At 45.5% G+C, this 20,701-nt stretch overlaps 1 protein-coding gene across 2 annotated transcripts in view; it reads left to right on the plus strand.

The window, feature by feature from the left end:
• Positions 1 to 20,701, plus strand: part of DPY19L1 (dpy-19 like C-mannosyltransferase 1) — a 128,000-nt gene that overhangs the window by 57,965 nt on the left and 49,334 nt on the right. The window contains exons 9-11 of one of the 2 annotated variants that reach the window (XM_006124052.3): positions 2,603 to 2,694; positions 17,251 to 17,350; positions 19,839 to 19,916. In XM_006124052.3, coding sequence (XP_006124114.2) covers positions 2,603 to 2,694; positions 17,251 to 17,350; positions 19,839 to 19,916 — 270 coding nt within the window. The remainder of the gene's footprint in view (positions 1 to 2,602; positions 2,695 to 17,250; positions 17,351 to 19,838; positions 19,917 to 20,701) is intronic. The other variant, XM_006124053.3, reaches the window with a different exon arrangement.

Here is a 20,701-nt window from a genome sequence, read left to right on the forward strand (position 1 = left end):
AGCTCCAGTGCTCTCAACAAGTTCAGGAAGTCCTACTGGGTAGCAAAAAACCTTCCACTGAAACCATGTACCTCACTAAGTGGAAGCAGTTTTACTGTTGGGCTTCTCAGAAGGGGCACCAGTCCCCCTGATCCTGGATTACCTGTTGGACCTTAGGCTTCAGCATCTCTCTTCTTCCTCCTCCTCCATTAAAGTCCACCTAGTGGCCATCTCAGCCTTCCACACAGGGGAAGGGGGGAAAATGCTATTTGCCAACCTAATGGTCAATGGGTTCCTAAAAGGAATGGACAGACTCTATCCGCATGTCTGGCAACCTGTTCCCCTGTGAGACCTAAACTTGGTTCTATCCAAACTTATGGGGCTCCTGTTTGAACGTGCTAGACACGTGCTCCCTCCTTCACGTACCATATAAGGTATCCCTCCTAGTGGCAATCACATCCGCGAGGCAGGTGTCAGAGCTTAGGGCACTGATGTCAGATCCCCCCTACACAGTGTTTTTTAAGGACAAGGTTCGGCTCCGCCCTCACCCAGCCTTTGTGCCAAAGGTGGTTTCTGCATTCCACACTTCCCAGGATATTTTTCTACCAGTTTTTTACCCAAAACCACGTGCATCTGGGAAAGAGCAAGCTTTACACATGTTAGACGTCCATAGGGTGTTAAGCCTTTTATTTAGACAGGACCAAACCATTCTGAAAATCACCACAACTTTTTGTAGCCATCGTGGAGCACATGAGAGTCAAACCTGTATCCACTCACAGGCGGTTATCCATGAGGCGATCCACTATCAGGGAGTGCTACTCTCTAGCAGTCATTTCAGCTCTGACTCTTAGAGCATGCTCTATGAGAGCTGTGTCAGCTTTCACAGCACAGGTTCCCATCCTGGACATATGTAGGGCTGCTACATGGTCCTTGGTCCACACGTTTGCCAACCGCTATGCGCTGTCGTATCAGGCCAGAGAGGATGCTGCCCTGGGTAGGGCAGTCCTTAACTCCTCTGTTGTTTTGACATCCGGCCCTCCACCTACTTAGGTTCTGCTTTGGAGTCACTTGTATTGGAATGCACATGAGCAGTCACTCGAAGAAGAAAAAATGGTTACTTACCTCGTAACTGTGATTCTTCATGATGTGTTGCTTATGTCCATTCCAAATCCCTTCCCAACGCCCTTTATCTGGAGTATAAAAGAAGAAACAGAGTGGGTGAGCTGGGCCAGTAGTGGTATATATGGGCTGATATACTGGTGCCACTCCAGGGAGCTCCCTGCTGGCCCTAAGGGTACTGCTGAGGGAAAAGTCTCCAATGGCTCGTGCACACTGTGTACACACACTTATATTGCAATGGACATGAGCAACACATCTCGAAGAATCACAGTTATGAGGTAAAAAAACCTCTTTTCTTCAGTGCTGTTGGGTACACAGCTTCTGCTTTCTTCTCACTGTGCCTGAGCCACAATAAGGGAGACCTAATATAGGCATGCAGGATGTCGTTGGCTTATGAGTCTCTCTCCCTGGTCCCCCTGCGTGTAGCTGCCTTAGCAAGTAAGTCTTGCAATGTTAGTGAGTATTCCTTAGGGTATGTCTACACAGCAACATTTCAAAGGGTATGTCTACACTACCACCCTAGTTCGAACTAGGGTGGTAATGTAGGCATACCGCACTTGCAAATGAAGCCCGGGATTTGAATTTCCCGGGCTTCATTTGCATAAGCCGGCCGGCGCCATTTTTAAATGCCGGCTTGTTCGAACCCCGTGCCGCGCGGCTACACGCGGCACGGGCTAGATAGTTCGGAATGGCTTGCTAGTTCGAACTATCTGTACACCTCGTGGAACGAGGTGTACAGATAGTTCGGAATGGCTTGCTAATTCGAACTATCTAGCCCGTGCCGCGTGTAGCCGCGCGGCACGGGGTTCGAACAAGCCGGCATTTAAAAATGGCGCCGGCCGGCTTATGCAAATGAAGCCCGGGAAATTCAAATCCCGGGCTTCATTTGCAAGTGCGGTATGCCTACATTACCACCCTAGTTCGAACTAGCGGGGTAGTGTAGACATACCCAAAATAAGTAGCATAATTTTGAAATAACACTCTGTGTCTACCTCAATTTGTATAGCTTACTTCGAGTTAAGCTCTGCTGCGTAGACGCACCCTTACTCAGATGAATAATTCATTGGTTTCAGCAAAGACTGTAAATAAGAAGTTGCAATATATGGCCATAAAGAAGTGGAGGTGAAGAGAACCTGTTTTGCTACTTTGACATCTTTATTTCTCGGTGCACAAAAGTTCTCCAGAGCTGTCAGTTGGTTTTTTTTTCAAGAGCAGGGTATCATTCCGGCTGCAGTTCTCTCATGTCAGGAGATAGCCAATAATAGTGGTTGACCCATCCCCACAACGATTAGAGACCGGAAGCTGCATCTTCACTCATTCATGTGTGCTCCTTCCTTCCATAACTTATTTTGTTAACTTGTGAATGACTCTTCATCCAGTTTGTTTTTGTACTATTGAAGTTTTCGTAGTTGATATTTTTTAATAATAAATGCATTGCTTTGTGGAGGGTGGGAATTAAAATGTAGCAGAAAATGCTGTGAATTAATCTAGTTCTTATTTTCAGTGCACACGTGTGATGTGGACTCCACCTCTCCGTGAAAGTTTCTCATACCCATTCCTTGTTCTTCAGATGTTGCTTTTGACCTACATTCTCAGGTAGCTTCCAATTTATTCATGATTGTTCAAAAACAGAATCATTTAGATGCTATAGTCTTATATATACCATTTTTTTCCTGAGCAAATTATTGCCCATGATTGCTAACATCAATGCAGCTTCATCTCTGGTAGTCATAGTGATAATACTGTATAAACCAGGTTACTGTGATGACAACACTTTCAGTATTGGGCTAGTGTAGCTACATTGATGGTAGCAACACTGACAATGAAATAAACTTTTAGTTTAGATACAGCCTTACTATACAAACCAGAAATTATATATGATTCTTTGAGTTGTGGCACCTGTCCATTCCCCTATAGATATGTGGGCACCGTAGTTGGATAACTTTTTACCAAAGCATTACCCTTTGGGGAGCTTGTGACCCCTCTGTTTACTTTCGCTGGGAAGTGAAAGGGGCAGTTGCCTTGGCCAACCTCAGGTCCTTCACCACCCGTAGGTCTTTCACCGCTCAAGATCAATGTAAGTGTAAGTGCCTCTCGCTTCCCCTTTGTGCTTTAGAGACCTACATTTCAGCACAAGTTACTTGATAACGAAGTATTTAAGACTTTTATAAATGAGGGTTGTTTGCCCATTCCTCTCCATAAGCTGTGCTAGATGGAACAGACTCAGCAGCTGGAATGACTGACAGCCATCGCTACTATGCACCGTATTTCATGGCTGTACCAGTTGAAGTCCTGCACACAATAGATTATTTGACCTTTTAAAGTTCAAATTTGTTTTTGGCAAAACAAATAAAACTCTGAACTCCCCCCAAAGATTCTAGTATAAACCTGAAATCAATGGATAATTATACCCTGCTGTAAAAAGTAAATAGTTTTGGCCTCAGGTCAAGCCCAGGTACCCATACTACCAAGTGAAACAGCCTAAAGATCAAAAAACCATTACAGGTCTAAAAAGAAGAGACCACCTTCTCTGCCTCCTTCAACTTGCGCAACATTAAACTTCCAAACAGTCTTACTGATTCTTTGTATGATGATAACAAAAAACTCCCAGAGATCTTACCTCCCTTTAGCAACACGTTAGTCCTACTTCCTAAATGTCTGGTCTCAAATTACATCAAATGCCCTAAGCATGCTGGAATTGGGATATACCCTACAATTCACATATATTCCTCCTGCCTCCCTCCCTGACCTTTTTCACAGATTACTCTTACAAGTTTGTTAATTTAAGCAGTGCAGACTCCTGTGTTGTCAAAGCCCATATAGAAAGTTCCTCCTCAATATTGTGGAGAAAAGGATTTTATTTCTAATATTTGCTTATTCTGAAGTCCAAAGGTGGTTTTATTATGACATTTATTGCCCAACAAAAGAGTGTAGGGACCAAGACAGCCTGCATCACAGCACATACTGATTTAAAAGGTGCCCTTATGTGATTCACCAGACATACACAGGCAGTGGTTCCATTATACACTTCACTAATCAAGTTCAGCACAGTGTTGGTTTACTTGTGCACTTTGTCAATTGAATCAAATGCAGCTTTTCTCTATGTGCATGGTTTTCTTGAATTTATGGTGTATCTTTGACAATAAATGGAGGGACAAAATGGGATTTAATATGGACTTCATAAAACCTGATTGTTAGACACAACATTTTTGATGTAGCAGAGGCTCCAAATATGCCACCAGACAATGCACATATACCTTCTCTGGCATAAGTACAAGGTAATCAGCCTGCAGCTTTTGCATTTACTGTGCAGTCCCTTGTCCTTTTTAGGTGAGATCACCTTCCAGGTGTTTGGCAGGGTTTTAGTTCTCCATGCCAGATGAGAGATGGCCAGGAGTGACTGTTACAGGTTCAGTAGCCTGTTAGCAGCTCTGGAGAGATTCCATCATTCTTCTTTGAGGAGTGTCTCTGTGGGTGCTCCACCTTACGTGCTTTGGGACTGCAGCACACCTGGCCAGAAGATTTTACTAGCAGTGGCTTTGACAGCTAGCTCACACATGCGTAGAAGCGCTACATGCACTAGGCAGCTAATGCACATGCGTGAGAGACGATCTCCTCGCAGTGTGCTCAGCAGATTTTTCCTCAGAGACAGCTAGTCCTAGTTTTTCTTTTCTTTTACTTAGCCTTTTTTATTATAATTTACTATAATCTGTGATCCTTCAAAAAAAAAAAGACTGTGTGTGTGTGTGTGTGTGTGTGTCTGTGTGTGTGTGTGTGTGTGTGTCTGTGTGTCAGACATGGAGACAAGTGCGGATTCTGTGCCTCGTGCTTACCCTCAGGGGACTTGTCTCTCCTGCACTGAGGAGCTTCTTTTTCCCTCAGCTTCAGCCTCCTCACATAAGGCTGAGAGAGAGTTTCACAGATTTGAACTTTTTTCTCCAACGATCTTTTTTGTAGTGTTCTCCCAAGCCGGAGCTCTGTTTTAAACACATTTTTTCCCCTCACAGGCTGTCAGTCTTGTCAGACTAGTACTCAGTGCATACATTGTCTGGACAATTACAGTGCAGTTCACTATCATCAGTGAAAGTTTGGCAGCTGGGCCCAGGAGAGCCGGGAGGTTTTCAGCTCATCCTGATCTCCCTCAAACATTCCCTCATACCAGCGTCAGACCCTGGTCACCCTGCATCCCCGCTATTACTGTCACTAGCGGCAATGTCAGATAAGGCAGTTCCCCCTGCCTCAGCTGCAAGCTCTGCCTCTTCCAAACAGAAGAGAGCAGATAAAGCAGCAAACAGGTAATCCCTTTCACATAAGAAAGGGTGATCCCTGAATCCTAAGCAAGCTCCATCCCCTGATGGGGCTTCAGATAAGCGCTTACTGGGGCAGCATTCACTCACAACCCCCCAAGGATCTGTGGACCTGGCCAGTTTGCCTAAACATGCTGATAAGCCCAAGCCTGCCACAGCTGAACGGCGCAAGGCTTTAACATCATCATCAGTCCTACTGACACCAAGCAGTGCTGTATATAAGGGTAGTGCAGGGACCTGCTCTATCCTCTCTGCTCGCGAAGCCAAAGCATACACCAGCACAATATCCTTTACCACCTGTGCTTCCTTTTTGCCCTTATACATCCACAGATGATTCTATGATCTCTTCAGTACCCGTGACACCATTGTTTGGCACAGATTCCTCCTCGCATACCGAGGGTTTTTCTATGTATATGCCTGGCACTTCCATACTTCTGTTATCTGGTGAGGAGGATCAGGCTTTGTGACCTCAATTCCTCCCAGATACTCTACCCTGAGGCGCAAATTCCCTCGCTTACAACCAGCCGTACCAAGTTGGCAACCTGCCCATTGTCTGCCACCATCTATGCCAGTGCCCCCCAACGTGGCGCTACTGGGACCCTAGGGCACCTTACAGGGCTCAGCAGCAACAGCATCACCATGTTGCTCAGCTCAGGTCCAGGCCTACATCCATTGTGTCCCTTGATGCCTCAAGGGACCAGACAGATTTCAAATAGTCACTAAGTGATGAGGAATCCACTATTTCCTCTCACTCATTTACTCGGATATCTCTTTCCTCCCCAGGGGACACACTCATGTCTCTACAAGCCCTATCTGGGGATGATTTTAAGGTTTTCCAAGACCTCTTTAAGAGGGTAATTGAGGTCCTCGAGAGTTAACCACACTGCCTAAACGCAGCATAAACTCACGAGCATCCTCCATACCTTTCCATCCACGAGGTTCGCTCGCCCTCATGGACCCAGCCAAGCAACTTTGGCAAACACCCACCACCATTCACCCAGTGGGCAAGAAGGTGGATAGGAAAGACTACATGGATCCTCAGGGTGCTGAGTTTTTATTCTCACATCCATCCCCCAACTCCATAGTAATTGAGGCAGTGAATCAGAGGAAAAACAAAACATTGCCAAATCCACCCCTCCTGATGAGTGGAAAAGTCTAGATATAATGGGAAGATGGTCATACTCCTCTGCCTCCTTACAGCTATGTAACACTAATTACTCCGAGATGCTGGCAAAATACACTCATCACATATTTGAGCAAATCACAGATTTTATTCAATTCCTTCCAGAGGAAAACATAGAACAAGTGAGAGTTAACACCAACGAGGGTCTCCATCCGAGCTGTTTTGGACTCAGCTGACACAGCTTCATGAGCCTTGCCATCTCTGTGATGAGAAGAGCCCCCGGGTCCACCTCTCTGGTTTCGCAAAGGAGGTCCAGACAAAGGTGGAAGACCTTTCGTTCGAGGGCTTGAAGCTCTTCACTGATAGCACAGATGCTTCTTTACACTCCTTGAAAGACTCCAGGGCCACACTTAAAATGCTGGGCATCCAGGCTCCTGCACCAAAATACAAACAAAACAAAACTCATGTTCAGAGATACAGACCTTCCCTCTTTGAGAATGACCAAAGACAATACGACCCTAGAAAGCACCAGCGTCAGGAGAAGGCGACAGTCTGCTGAACAACCCACTCCATCTCAGTTCTCTGACTCTAGGCAAACATTTTGAAGGTCTGGTCGAGAGCCGTCAGATTTATCTTTCCTCACCCGAGCCTCTGATCACCCTATTATCCAACCACAGATTAGCACTGTTTTACCATCACTGGTGCCTCATAATTACAGACAAATGGATTCTGGATCTTATAAAGTTCGGGTACCGCATCCCCTTCCTATCTCCTCCCATGATCCAACCACCCACTCCGTCCCTTTTATGTCAAGAGATTGACCACCTGCTCTATATCAATTCAGTGGAATGAGTTCCACAACAATATAAAAACTCCGGCTTCTACTCCCAATATTTTCTCACAGACAAGAAGTCAGGGGGGCGGGAGACCTAGATTCAATCTCAGAGCTCTCAAAAGATATGTCCTGTACCAGTGCTTCAGGATGGTTACCCTCTCCACCATCATACCCTGCCTCAACAAAGATGACTGTCTGGCAACTCTCGACCTCCAAGACGTGTATTTCAACATATCCATACATCCTGCGCACAGGAGGTACCTAAGATTCACAACAGGAGTGGGGGGGGAGAGACAACATTTCCAATATACAGTACTACCTTTTGGCCTATCCATGGTGACAAAGGTCTTTTTCAAGGTCTTGGCAGTTGTGGCAGCCAACCTGCAAAGACAGAGATTGTCAATGTATCCATGTCTTGATGACTGCCCTATAAGGGGCAAGTCAATTCAGGAAACTCAGCACTCAGTCATGATCACCATTTCGCTGTTCTGTTCACTTGGCCTTCAAATCAACTTCTCCAAATGCCAACCAACCCAAGTGCTAGAATTTATAGGAGCTCAACTCGACTGCATCCCTGCTATCGCATCCTTACCCCATCAGAGGTTCCTCGCAATACTACAACTAGTACAACTTCACACCATGGTCCACAACTTCCTGCCAGGGCGCCTTTCCAGCTATTGGGCCATATGGCAGCAGCGACAACAGTTGTCCTGCATGCCAGATTACACATGAGGCCTCTATAACACTGTCTGAGCACAGTATACAAACCTCGAATAAACAGCCTGCACAAGCTGGTCTCACTTCCAAACATGGTCAAATGCTCCCTCCAGTAGTGTTCAAAAGCACAAAATGTGTGCCTGGGGTCCCCTTCCACAGGCAAGCTCCATCGTTCACCATCACCACAGACACATCACAACAGGGCTGGGAAGCTCACTTGGGTATCCTCACTACACAAGCACAGTGGACCCACATGGAGACCACAATGTACATCAACATGCTTGAACTTCGAGCAGTATACAACTCCTGCCAGCATTTTGTGAACCGTATTTCCAACTTCACCATGCAGATCTTTACGGACAACCAAGCTGCAATGTTCTACATAAACAGGCAGGGAGGTGCGAGGTCCTACCCCCTTTGCAGAGAGGCAGTCTGGTTATGGACTTAGCATCGCTCACAACATAATCTTAATTGTTTCACATCTACCAGGCAAAGACAACATAACCGCAGATAGCCTCAGCAGGAACTTTCCTATGAACCATGAGTGGGGACTAGACTCCACCATTCTGCATCAAATCTTTACACAATGGGGCTTCCCACAGATCGACTTGTTTGCCACTAGTGCCAAGAAAAAGTGTCCACGCTACTGTTCCGTGCGGGCACTGAGACACAATCCCTAGGGGACGCATTCACGATACACTGGGGAAAACCCTCATATGCTTCTCCCCCCCCCCCCCATACCGCTTCTCCATTAAGTAGGCACGGAGATGCACTTAGACAATGTCAATGTCATACTGATAGTGCCAGTTTGGCCAAGACAAACCTAGTATACGTACCTGCTGAAAATGTCAGCCGATTGCCCATGGCGTCTTGCATGGCTCCCACATCTCCTCACTCAATGTTGTGGTTGCTGTCAGCATCCTCATCTCCACACCCTGAATTTTCAGGCCTGGCTCCTCAATGGCTCACTTCAGAAGCAGAACGTACAGACAAGGTCCAACAGAACCTCCTTAGCAGTCAGAGAAAATCCACTCACAAAACTTACCTGTACAACTGGCGTCAATTCTCCACCTGGTCTCACCTTTTCAATTTCAACCCATCTTCTATTCCATTTACCCGCAGTCCTGCAATACATAACCGAACTCAAAAACTCAGGACTTTTGCTCAGTTCCCTGAAGGTTCACCTCTCTGCCATAACCGCTTTACATCAGCCAATAAACAGCAAGTCACTATTTACACATCCCACGACCAAAAAGTTCTTCAAAGGATTGTAGAACATGTATGCACCAATCAAACCTCCGGCTCTGGCCTGGGGCCTCAATTTGGTTCTGAGGGCCTTAACTCATAAACCGTTTGAGCCTATGGCAACCTGCTTCGGGCTCCACTTTTCCATGAAGGTGGCTCTTCTAGAGTCAATAACATCTACTAGGAGAGTCAGTGAAACTGCTGCTTTCATGGCAGACCAACCTTCACCACCTTCCATAAGGGCAAGGTATCCCTCCGACCTCATCCTAAGTTCCTGCCAAAGGCACCGTCTCCTTTCCACTGTAATGATTCTATTAACTTACCACACTCCAGATACTTGATTTACAGAGGGCCATTGCATTCTACCTGGGAGGAACCAAGAAAATTTGGAAAACTAACAGGTTATTTGTATTAACCACTGAACGATTCCAGGGACTCCCTATCTCCTCCCATAAGATCTCAAAATGGATAGTTGAAGGCATAAGTATAGCATATTCAACCTTTGAAGAGCCACCTGTACAACTTTGTGCACATTCAACCAGGGCCATGACAGCATCAACAGCCTATGTACAGGGTATCTCCCTGTCTGATGTATGCAAATCAGCCACCTGGTCCTCTACTCATACATTCGCTGCTCGCTATGCTCTGGACTCCTATGTGTCCAGAGAAACTATGTCCGGACATACAATCCTTTCCATCGTCCAAAAGGATTCTACACCATCTGAAGCTCCTAACTCCAGTGGATAAACTGCTTGTACTCACCTAAGGTGGAACACCCACGGGGACTCTTCTTGAAGAAGAAGAGAAGGTTACTAATCCTCTGCAGTAACTGACATTCTTTGAGATGGGTGTCCCTGTGGGTGCTCCACCACCTACTCTTCCTCCCCTTTCTTTGGTATTATTTGCATACTTTTCTGGGACAGAGAAGGAACTGAGAAGACTGTCTCCCCCGTACGTGCATTAACCTCCTGGCGCATTTAGCGCTGCTGTGCATGTGTGAGCTAGTTGTTAAAGGCACTGCTAATAAAATCTTCTAGCCAGGTGCATTGCGGTGCCAAAAAACATAAGTTGGAGCACCCATAGGGACACCCATCTCGAACATCAGTTACTGGAGAGGGTGAGTAATCCTCTTGTACCATCTGCACATCCAAAGGTATCCCTAAAGGAATTTATACAATCAGTATAACAGTGAATTGAGTCTTGAGAATTCTAGGACACATGGCAGCATGCATGTACTTTGTCTCTGACTTCACCTCCGATTCTGAATGGAGTGATTGAAGTCTGTTTATCATCTTTCTCATCTGTTGTACATGCTATCTCATATACCTGCAGCTGTTCTGTCTTCCCTGAACTGATGGGTGGACCTAGCCATATATGTAGCAGGGTTCCTTGAACTTGCTCTAGAGTCAGTGACTGGTCACAGAGGCATTACCTGTTGGTGGGGGATTGCATCTGGGAAGCTTAAGAACTTACTCTCTCTCTATCAGTGTCAGGAATCTTTCAGCTCCATGCCTCGACCATTGGATGTGTCTCTGATGCATAGCTTGAAGTTCAAAATATGTACTCACAGACAGTACTGCAGCAATACCTTATCTCAACCAACAGGGAGGGGCCAGATCTGTATTTGTCAAGAGGCAAGGGACTTTTGGAATCTGCACTGAGTCAAGAATATCACTGAAAGCATATCACATTCCAGAGTGTCAAAATTCTCTAACAGACCATCTTACCAGATCATTCAGTTCAAACCCAGTGTTATAAAATCCATTTTTTAAATTTGGGGTGCATCAAGGTTGGGCTTTTTCATTACCTGCTCAAACAGTATGTCCCCAGTTCTGTTCAAGGGGAGAACTCTGAGCCAGCTCATCAGCAGATGTGTTTTTGCTGCCTTACAAGGTTAAAGATTTTTTATGCTTTCCCCCACCCATTCCAATGGACTGCTAGCCGAGCTCAAGCAGGACTACTCCATTCCAATAGTGTCTGTTTGTCCCAGTCAACATTAGGTCTCTAATCTCTTAAATCTTTCAGTTTGGGATCCAATACCCCCTCCTTTTGACCTGGATATAACCTCATAAGTGTATGGCTAGACTCTGTATCTCAACTCCCTCAATTTGCATATGCATTGTTTAGATCATCAGGAATCTGCCTGCTTCTCTGATGTTTGAAATATTCTTCTGAATAGTAGGAAATAGCCTATCAGGTGTACATACCTCATAAAAGGGAAAAGATTGTTTGGTCCTGGCAGAGAGACACCTCTTCCCAAAATCCTATCCAGTTTCTCATTGACTACTTAGTACATTTAAGAGATGGGCTTGTCAGTTAGCAGCCAGTTTATGCTCAGTGAGGTATCTCCATACTTTAGCCATCTGATGCTTGATTCATGTTCTTCAACACTATGACTATCACTTTTTTAAAAAGGTTTTTACAGACTGCTTCCCGCCCTACCCTGTTTAAATATTCAGTTCATTAATAGGATTTAAATGTAGTTCTCTTTAAACCCATTGCCACCTAGTTTGTGAGTCTCCTGTCAGTGAAAGTTGTGTTTTAATAGTTATTACCTACGCTACAAAGATTATGGATCTCCAAGCTCTTAGGATGGACCCTTTGTACACCATGTTTTATAAGGACATACTGGCATTTATCTTTGCTCCATATTTTTCTTTCAAAACAAATTGGATGTTCATGTGGATCAGACTATTTATTTGCCAACTGTCTATCCAGAACCCCACTTGCAAAGATGAAGAGGCTACATATATTCAAGAAATGTTAGTTTTTTACTTGTGGACAGAACTAGAGTGTATCTTCTCATTTAATCAGCAAGTGAAACAAACAATTGAAAGAAACCAGTTACTTCCCAAATGATCTCCTCTTGGTTTTTCACCTGTATTTGTTTTATGCCGCAAGATTGCTAAGGTATTTCTTCCTCACAGAGAATGAGCTTTCTATACAAGGGTGCAAACTGCTTCAGCAAGTTTTCTCTCTAATGTTCATGTTTCTGATATCTGCAGAGATATTTATATTCCCCTGTGCGCATTTGCTTTGGTCGTCCTTTAAATAACCACAATTAGTTTTCAGTCCATATGTTCAACTACCATTAGTGTCTTGCAGTGCTCTAGAGACTATGCTAAGTTCAGGAAGGTAGCATTACAGTCCTTGTTTGAGTCTATTGATACTCTCCTCTGAGGAACTGCTATGAATCACCTAGGCTACGTCTACATTGGCCCCTTTTCCGGAAGGGGCATGTTAATTTCACGAGTCGCAATAGGGAAATGCGCGGGGGATTTAAATATCCCCCGCGGCATTTAAATAAAAATGTCCGCCGCTTTTTTCCGGCTTTTAGAAAAGCCGGAAAAGAGCGTCTACACTGGCCCCGATCCTCCGGAAAAAGCACCCTTTTCCTGAGGATCTTATTCCTCCTTTGAAGTAGGAATAAGATCCTCCGGAAAAGGGCGCTTTTTCCGGAGGATCGGGGCCAGTGTAGACGCTCTTTTCCACCTTTTCTAAAAGCCGGAAAAAAGCAGCGGACATTTTTATTTAAATGCCGCGGGGGATATTTAAATCCCCCGCGCATTTCCCTATTGCGACTCGTGAAATTAACATGCCCCTTCCGGAAAAGGGGCCAATGTAGACGTAGCCCTAAACTGTAATGGACATATGTAGTGAATTGAAGAAAAGTTATATGCACAGATACCTGTTCAATAAATTTTGTTCTGTGAGATGTGCATATCCATGCCACCAACCACCCTCCTTCCCTTGTACATTGCGGTCACTGCACATATTGGCTACCAGTGTGAAGAAGTTTAGGGAGTTAAGTGTGATGGGAGTTTAGGGTTGGCCTGTCCCTATATCTCAGCAAGCAGCACAAGCATATGAAGTGCACGTATGTTACCACAATGGGTAATGCTGTGGAAAAAGTTTGTTGATTCTAGTTTACTGGTGTGAACACATCTAAAGTGGAATGGACATCTTGAAGAATAGCAGATACTGAGAAGGTATGTAGCTAACTTTTTTCTTTAAAGAAGCAGAGGATTCTTACTCTGGTGTCATGATTCTCCCATTGAATAGTAGTGTGCAACTCACCCAGGTCAAAGTGTTTTCCTGTTTAATGAGTAGTGATGGTGGTGGATAGTGATAGCGCTTTTTCTTTTGGACTCTCTCTGCAGCTGAAGATGAGCTCCTCTTTTATTTACAAACCTAAGCTTGTTCTAATAAGACTGAGGGTTTAACTGTGAAACTATCCAAGATATAACTGGACAATTTTCTAAATCTTTAAGATAGAAGTATATTTTACTGAGTTGTTGCCAAAGCCAATGTTTCTTCTTCGAGTAGCTTGCTCATGTCCATTCAACACAGGTGCTTGTGCCTGCCACATGTAAGAGAGTAGTCAACTAGCTGACTACCTGATAAGCCTAGTCAACTTGACTACTTGCATTCCCCCCACCCCCCACTGCCTCTATAGCAGAGGCAACAAGGTGGGGAGAAACAGGAGCTGGTGCTGAGGGCAGCCAGCTTAAAAGCCGGTTCCTTCCAGTACCATCTTCGTGGTGCTGCCTGCCCTCCCACCCCCCTGCTGCAGATGCAGAAGCATGGAAGGGGGAAATAGGGGAGGCTGCTCTGACAGCAGTCCCTGTCTGCAGGGAAGTCCCGGTGGGGTGTTGGAACTGTCCATGTACATAGGCGGCTGCCTGCTGGGAATGCAGCCCAGCTCAGTCCTGGCTCACACTGGGACCATATCCCGCTTCAGCTTTGCAATTTCAAATGCTGTAGGAGCTAGGCAGCCTGCCTCCCCCTCAGTTCCTACAGTGTTTTAAATTTCAGAGCTGCAGCTGGGTTTGGTCCTGGACTTGGCATGAGCTGGTCTGCCTGCCCGTCAGCTCCTATTGCTTTTAAATGCAGAGCTGCCCAGCTCAGTCCATGCTCACACTGGATCCGGGACCAAATTTAGTAGGATCTGGGCAGGCAGGTAGCCCAGCTCAGTCCAGTACTTGTGCCATCCCAGGGCATGCCATGGCCACCTTCTCAGTGGCAGGCGCAATGGTGCCTATGGACCTCTTGGGGCTTTTTGGTACAGCCCCAACGTAACCACTTGGTTGCAAGCACATCCCAAGCCCCCTTATTGCTGCCACGGTCTCATGGGCCTCAACAGGATACAGGAAATCCAGTTCCCCCCGCAGCAGACAGCAGGGGTGAATGGTCAATCCGCACCTTTTGAGGAAGGCCAGCCGGCCCAGGCTGCTGCCTCCTTCATCACCAGATGAGGCAATTGTGGCGTCTCACCCAGCGGTGCCCCAGGATGGCTCGAGAGCCCACCAGGACCCCCTGAGGAGGGTGACTAATGGTTTGGGCCTCCAGGCTGAGAAGGTGCAAGAGACCTCAGATTTGTTCAGGGTCCTGGTTCAAGCTGGACCTGGCAAGGTGGCCTCACTCCTGCATGAGGCGGTCACCAAGATTGCCAAGACTCTATGGCACACCCATTCCTCCATCCCACTTATAGCCAAAAGGGCTGAATGCAAGTACTTTGAACCATGACTACCTTTACACTTACCCAACTCCCTTGTGGTGCATTTGGTCAACCACAGGAAGTGCCAGGGCCAGCCAGCCCCCAACCCCAACAATAAAGACGCTAAAGACTTGGGCATGTTTGGTAGAAAGATTTATTCTTCAGCCAGTTTTCAGTTAAGGGTGGTGAAACATCAAGCTTTGTTTGCCAAGTATGAAGTAAATAACTGGCAGGCACTAGCCATATTTGAGATCTCCTCACATGAAGCCTCCCATAGGACTATTAAGGCCCTGATCAAGAAGGGGTCCTCCATGGTGCTGGTGGCCTTGCAGGCGGCGTCTGATGCTGTGGATTCGTCAGCTTGCTCTATGGCTTCTGTCATCTCTACGAGGTGTACGCCCTGACTTCTTCTCTGGAGGCGACAAACTCCATCCAGGTCCTCCCCTTTGACAAAGGAGCCCTATTTGCAGAAGAGATGGACACGAAGTTTCACAGGCTAAAGGACTCCCATATGATTTTGAAAACCCTACGTCCCTACTTCCCGGAGTCTGAGAGGAAGAGGTTTAAGCCCCAATCCTCCCAACAAAAGGGCCAATAACCCCACCAGCAGCCTGTTCACACCAAAAACTCTCCAAGTGGAGAGGCCAAGGCCGTCATCCTCTGTGTGGCCAACAATCGACCAGCCAGTTGAAATCCCATATCAAATGTTCCTTTTGAGGTTGAACCTGGGGGGGACGACTCCTAAGATCTTGCCCACCTGTTCTCCTTCAGGCTCCATCCATTCCTCCTGGCATGGAGGGACATTACTTTGGACTGTTGGTTCCTATCCACTGTCCAGTGTTACTACACCCTCCAGTTCTCCTCCACACCACCCTCTGCCCTATCCTCCTTCAGGAACCCTTCTCATGAGCAGCTTCTTGTGAACAGGAGCTATCCCAGTTGCTCCAGGTGGGAGCAGTGGAGAGGATACTGCTGGAGTTCGAGAACAAAGGTTTCTACTTGCTGTGTTTTGATCCCCAAGGTGAAAGAGGGCCTGGGGCTCAGGCCCACCCCCACTCTGAGCCCCGGCCCAGGGCCCTAAGATCTGAAGGAATCTCTCTTCTACGGTTTGGTTGGTGGGGGTAACTACCCATAACGCACCAACCCACGGGCATCCTCTGCCATGGCCTGGGTCACTTCCTACCTCCCTCATTCAGCCGTCTACTCCCCAGCCGTAGAACAGTCCAGCGTCCTCGGGAGCCTTTTTCTCCGCTCCCTCTCCTCCCTCCGGTGACATCCTTTTGAATCGTCCTGCCAGCTCAGCGTCTGACGGAGGAGGGGTGGGGCGGCTGTGCGCCCGTGCCCAATCCCCAGCCACTACTGCATGGGCGCGTCCAACACGGGCAGATGCAGACGGCCTGTTCCCCGTCTTCCCCATGTTGGCGCCACTCCTCCTCCCCCTCCCTCTGCCCCCGGCGCGGCCCGCCGACGCCGCTTCCCGCACGTAGGGGGCGGAACCTCCGACACTCTGCCCTGCACAGCCCTGGCACAGACGTGTCAGAGCCAGGGATGCAGCAGGAGAGCCATCTCTCTCCACATAGTGCTGGGGACAGCACGGCTCCGTAGCGGGGCGCCAGAGCGTCCCCTTTACATCCATTCTTGGAGGTTATTGAACTTCAGAGGTGGCTGCCTCAATTTTTTCAAGTGTTACAAATTAGCAAGAAAGCTTCTATTTCCCTTCCTGTAGATATGCCTTTTTGGGAGGTCAGTGAACTTTGAAGACAGAGTCCTATATACTCTGAAATAGTTGGCATATTTTCACTCCACCTTAGGAATGAGTGGAGTTTAATGGACCCCTACAAATCCTGCAGATTTCTGCTTTATATCCAAGGGTATCCGTATCCACAGATGTGGATAGCTGCAGATCATTTTTGAAGATGTGGATACCAATTTTTTATCCATGCAGGGCTGTAGAGATTAAATAATACGTGGGATGAGATCAAATTCTGAACTTTGGTCAGTACATACTGTTGATATCCCCTGTGTTTTTTAACATTGTACTAGAAGTGTTGTCACTAGAGTAATGCATCATTCTGTCTGTCATATCAATGAGAATGAGGGAACTTCAGAGAAATCAGAAAAGTTGGATCACTTCATAAAGCCTGAAAAAATGTCTAAACTAAATGTTAAAGTTTTGAGATTGTTTACTTGAATTTCTACTTTTATTCCAAAAAGTGAGCTATGAAATAATAAAGATGAAATTTTTTTTATATATTTTTGCAATTAGTACAAAATATACTACTGTACTTTTCACAGATGTCAATTTACATTGCAAGTCTAGTTAATACTTTAATTTTTTGACATTATTCTCTGTTGCTTTTTTGGATGACATGCCGTGACCTATTATAGTTTAACTTAATGGTATCTATTCTATTTCTTTTTTCCTAAGGACTCCGAATATTAATAGAGGAAGCTTGATTGCACTGTGTGTTTCTAATGTCTTTTTCATGCTTCCCTGGCAGTTTGCTCAGTTTGTCCTTCTGACACAAGTAAGACACTTTATATTGAATATCACCAAAATATTCATGGATATATTAAACATTCCTCTGTTCCTGTACACAGGATGATAGCACAGTGTTTATGAAGCTTCAGAATAATAAGTTCAAGCTTTATAGCGGTACTCTATATACCGTGCATATTTAGACAACTGTGTAATAGGAATATTAGATATTGTGTAATTGAATGGTTGTGCAACCGCATGAAATTCTAGGTCCCTGGAGGAAGGGCTGATAGCCAGTGCACTCTGGCCACAGTCCCGGGAACGCCCCCTGTCACACCATCCTGCTGACTCTGTATCAAAGGTAGCAGCACGGGGTAGCTGGCAGAACCGGTCCGTGAGGGGAGCGAGTTTAAATACCAGCTCCCCTCACTGACCAGAGGCACCAGCATGGGATGCAGAGCAGTCTCTGTCCACAGGGAGCTCAGAACCCCCACGGACAGGGGCAGCAGCCACAAAGTAGGGAGAGGGTCTGGATAGTAGGGAAGTGGAATTTGAGATGGAGGTGCAGAAAGGGTAGGACTTGTTGGTTTGGGGAGTTTGATGCAGGAGACCTGACTACTGCTGCTGAGGGAATGCCACCTGTTGGGTTCTGCTTGACCCCTCTATCCTCCTGCCTTGTCCCCTCCTCCTTACTCAACTCCCTGACAACTGCCACTATCCAGCTCCTCTCATTTCCACTTTTCCCCTCCCTCATTCTCCTTTCTTCTCCACTGCTGCTTCCCACCTTCTCTCATTTCTTCTGATCCAATCCACCCCTCTTGTTCTGCCCCAATGCAACCACTCACCATTGTATGGAAAACAGAATGGCTTCCAGCACACAGAAGAGGAGCAGGACTGGAATTAGGGCTCAGGAGATGGCATTCCACTACAGCTAGCCATAGCAGAATTCTCCTTCACCTGGATAACACTGGGATCATAGAAAGTAAGGGGTCGAGGGCAGTGGAATGTGACTCTGCATGTCCCCATGCCTTGCCTCTGAGGGGACTATGGTCTCCTAAACTATGCTCATGGGCATTCCCACCCCAGTGCCCATAGAGATTTACCTCTCTGCCACCTGCTTTGGGCACTGGAAACTATGGCAGCATGTGACAACTCTTACAGCTTCCCTTTGCTTCTGCATTTTTTTCTGCAGGGAAGCAAAGGAATCTGCAGGGGAAACATATGCAGTGGCACAATTCTCCCAGGAGTATATAATATACTTTAAAAGATGTGTTAAATATACCTCTGGGCAACACCTCATCTTTATGCATTTGAATGAGAGAAAAATGTAATCCCTGAAATGTTAATTAACACAAATTAAGAAAGTTCTGTAATCAGGGCTTTTAGGAAGTTTTTCAGTCAATAGGAGGTGTATAAGCATTTATCTCTAAGGAGAAGTATGGGCTTAAGTTTCACAAAACAAAGCATTGGTCATATATAGCTTTCCCAGCAAAATATTACTCTGTGTAGCTTGTAACCACAAGTGCTCTGATTGCCTGATTCCAAGGGTTGTTGCAATTACAGACCTCATTCTTCAAAATAAATGGATATGGGAACATGACAAATTAATTACTAACCCATGTCAAGTTTTTTTTTAAATCTGTGTGAGACTTTCAATGCATTCTGGTCTCTTCAGCTATTTTTTTTCTTTTAGGAACAGAAATATTTTCGCTCTTTGGGTCTGCAGAAAACAACCTTCTGCTTTAGATATCTACTGAAGAAGTTGGGGTGCAAAATGAGAGGCATAGAAAAAGCACTCATGCCTCCCTAAGCACCTGATATACTTACTGAGAGAGGGTGCAAGACATCCTTTACTCTTAAATTAAAAGATGGTAAATGAATGAATAACTGGATAAGAAAATAACATGCAGAAGTAATTAGCAAAATTATTTCCGAGGCTCTCCCCCACCACAAGCATTTCCACAGCTGAGTTTTTCTTGTACTTTTGAAGAGCAAATATGCTCTTCTCTCTCTTTTCTTTGTGAACCTAAGTTGGAATACAGGAACTTTTTTTTTCTTCTCTTCTCCCGTCTCATTTGGGCTTCTGTATTTTGGAATAGCAGGTGTTCTTTTGAACAAAACAATTTGGGTTGGGGTGGATGGGTCTCACATCCGTAAACAAGAAAATTAGTTGTAGGAGACTACCAATAATGTAAAAATCTAGGAAATTTTTTATTTTTAAAAAGTCTGAGATGACCCTCATTTTTCCAGAAATTTAAAGCATAGACAACAGGGGTTTCACTCTTCATTAAGACAGTAGACTGGAACTTTAGAGAGCTGAGTTTGGTTCCTAACAGTTGCATAAACTTCATGCATGACCTTTTTTGTATTCATTGGTGGTTATAAACAGTCTTATTGAAATTAACACCATTTTTCAAAATAATTTCAGAAATTCATAAGCCTTTAAACATTAAAAGGACCCATGGATGTCTGTGGTTTATTTATGCTGCATTAATGTATAGTTTTTAGTTACTTCAGTCTTCTCTTTTTAATTCCAGACAGCCTCGTTATTTGCTGTGTACATTGTGGGTTACATTGACTCGCACAAATTACAGAAGATACTTTGTGCACATCTGGTAATACATCCTTTTTAAAAATGAATCTAGTCAAACTAAACTCTAGCATAAAGGGAAACTAGTGTCAGAAGTTATGACACGTTCTTCTGGGATATCTTATTTTAACAAAGTTGTCAACTTGTAAGAATTATCACAGAAATATTTGCCTTTCCTTTCTCTACCTGCTTTCTTCCCACTCCCTCAGTTCTGTAATTAAGGTTGTGGACTCAAATCCCAAAAGCAAGAAAATGAACTAAATGTCCTTAACATAGTATAAAAGATTAAAATGCATCTTGCCAGAGAAAGTAGCACTCATTTAATTGAATGGATTTCTCTAAAAATGAAATACAAATAGCCAGTGAAAACTGCTTCTCCTCAAGGCTCTTCTGTCATTGAATGAGAGGAGCTCCTTACTCTAAAAAAAAAAAAAAAAAATCACAGTAGAGATAAGTTGTAGTTCTTCTTCGAGTGGTCCCTGTGGGTGCTCCACTGATGGGGTGTGTCTAGACTACATGCCTCCGTTGACGGAGGCATGTAGATTAGCCAGATCGGCAGAGGGAAATGAAGCCGCGATTAAAATAATCGCGGCTTCATTTAAATTTAAATGGCTGCCCCGCTCTGCCGATCAGCTGTTTGTCGGCAGATCGGGGCAGTCTGGACGCGCCGCGCCGACAAAGAAGCCTTTCTTGATCGGCACAGGTAAACCTGGTTTCACTAGGCATACCTGTGCCGATCAAGAAAGGCTTCTTTGTCGGCGCGGCGCGTCCAGACTGCCCCGATCTGCCGACAGCTGATCGGCAGAGCGG

The sequence above is a fragment of the Pelodiscus sinensis genome, chromosome 2 (assembly GCF_049634645.1).
Source record: "Pelodiscus sinensis isolate JC-2024 chromosome 2, ASM4963464v1, whole genome shotgun sequence".
Taxonomy (NCBI): domain Eukaryota; kingdom Metazoa; phylum Chordata; order Testudines; family Trionychidae; genus Pelodiscus; species Pelodiscus sinensis.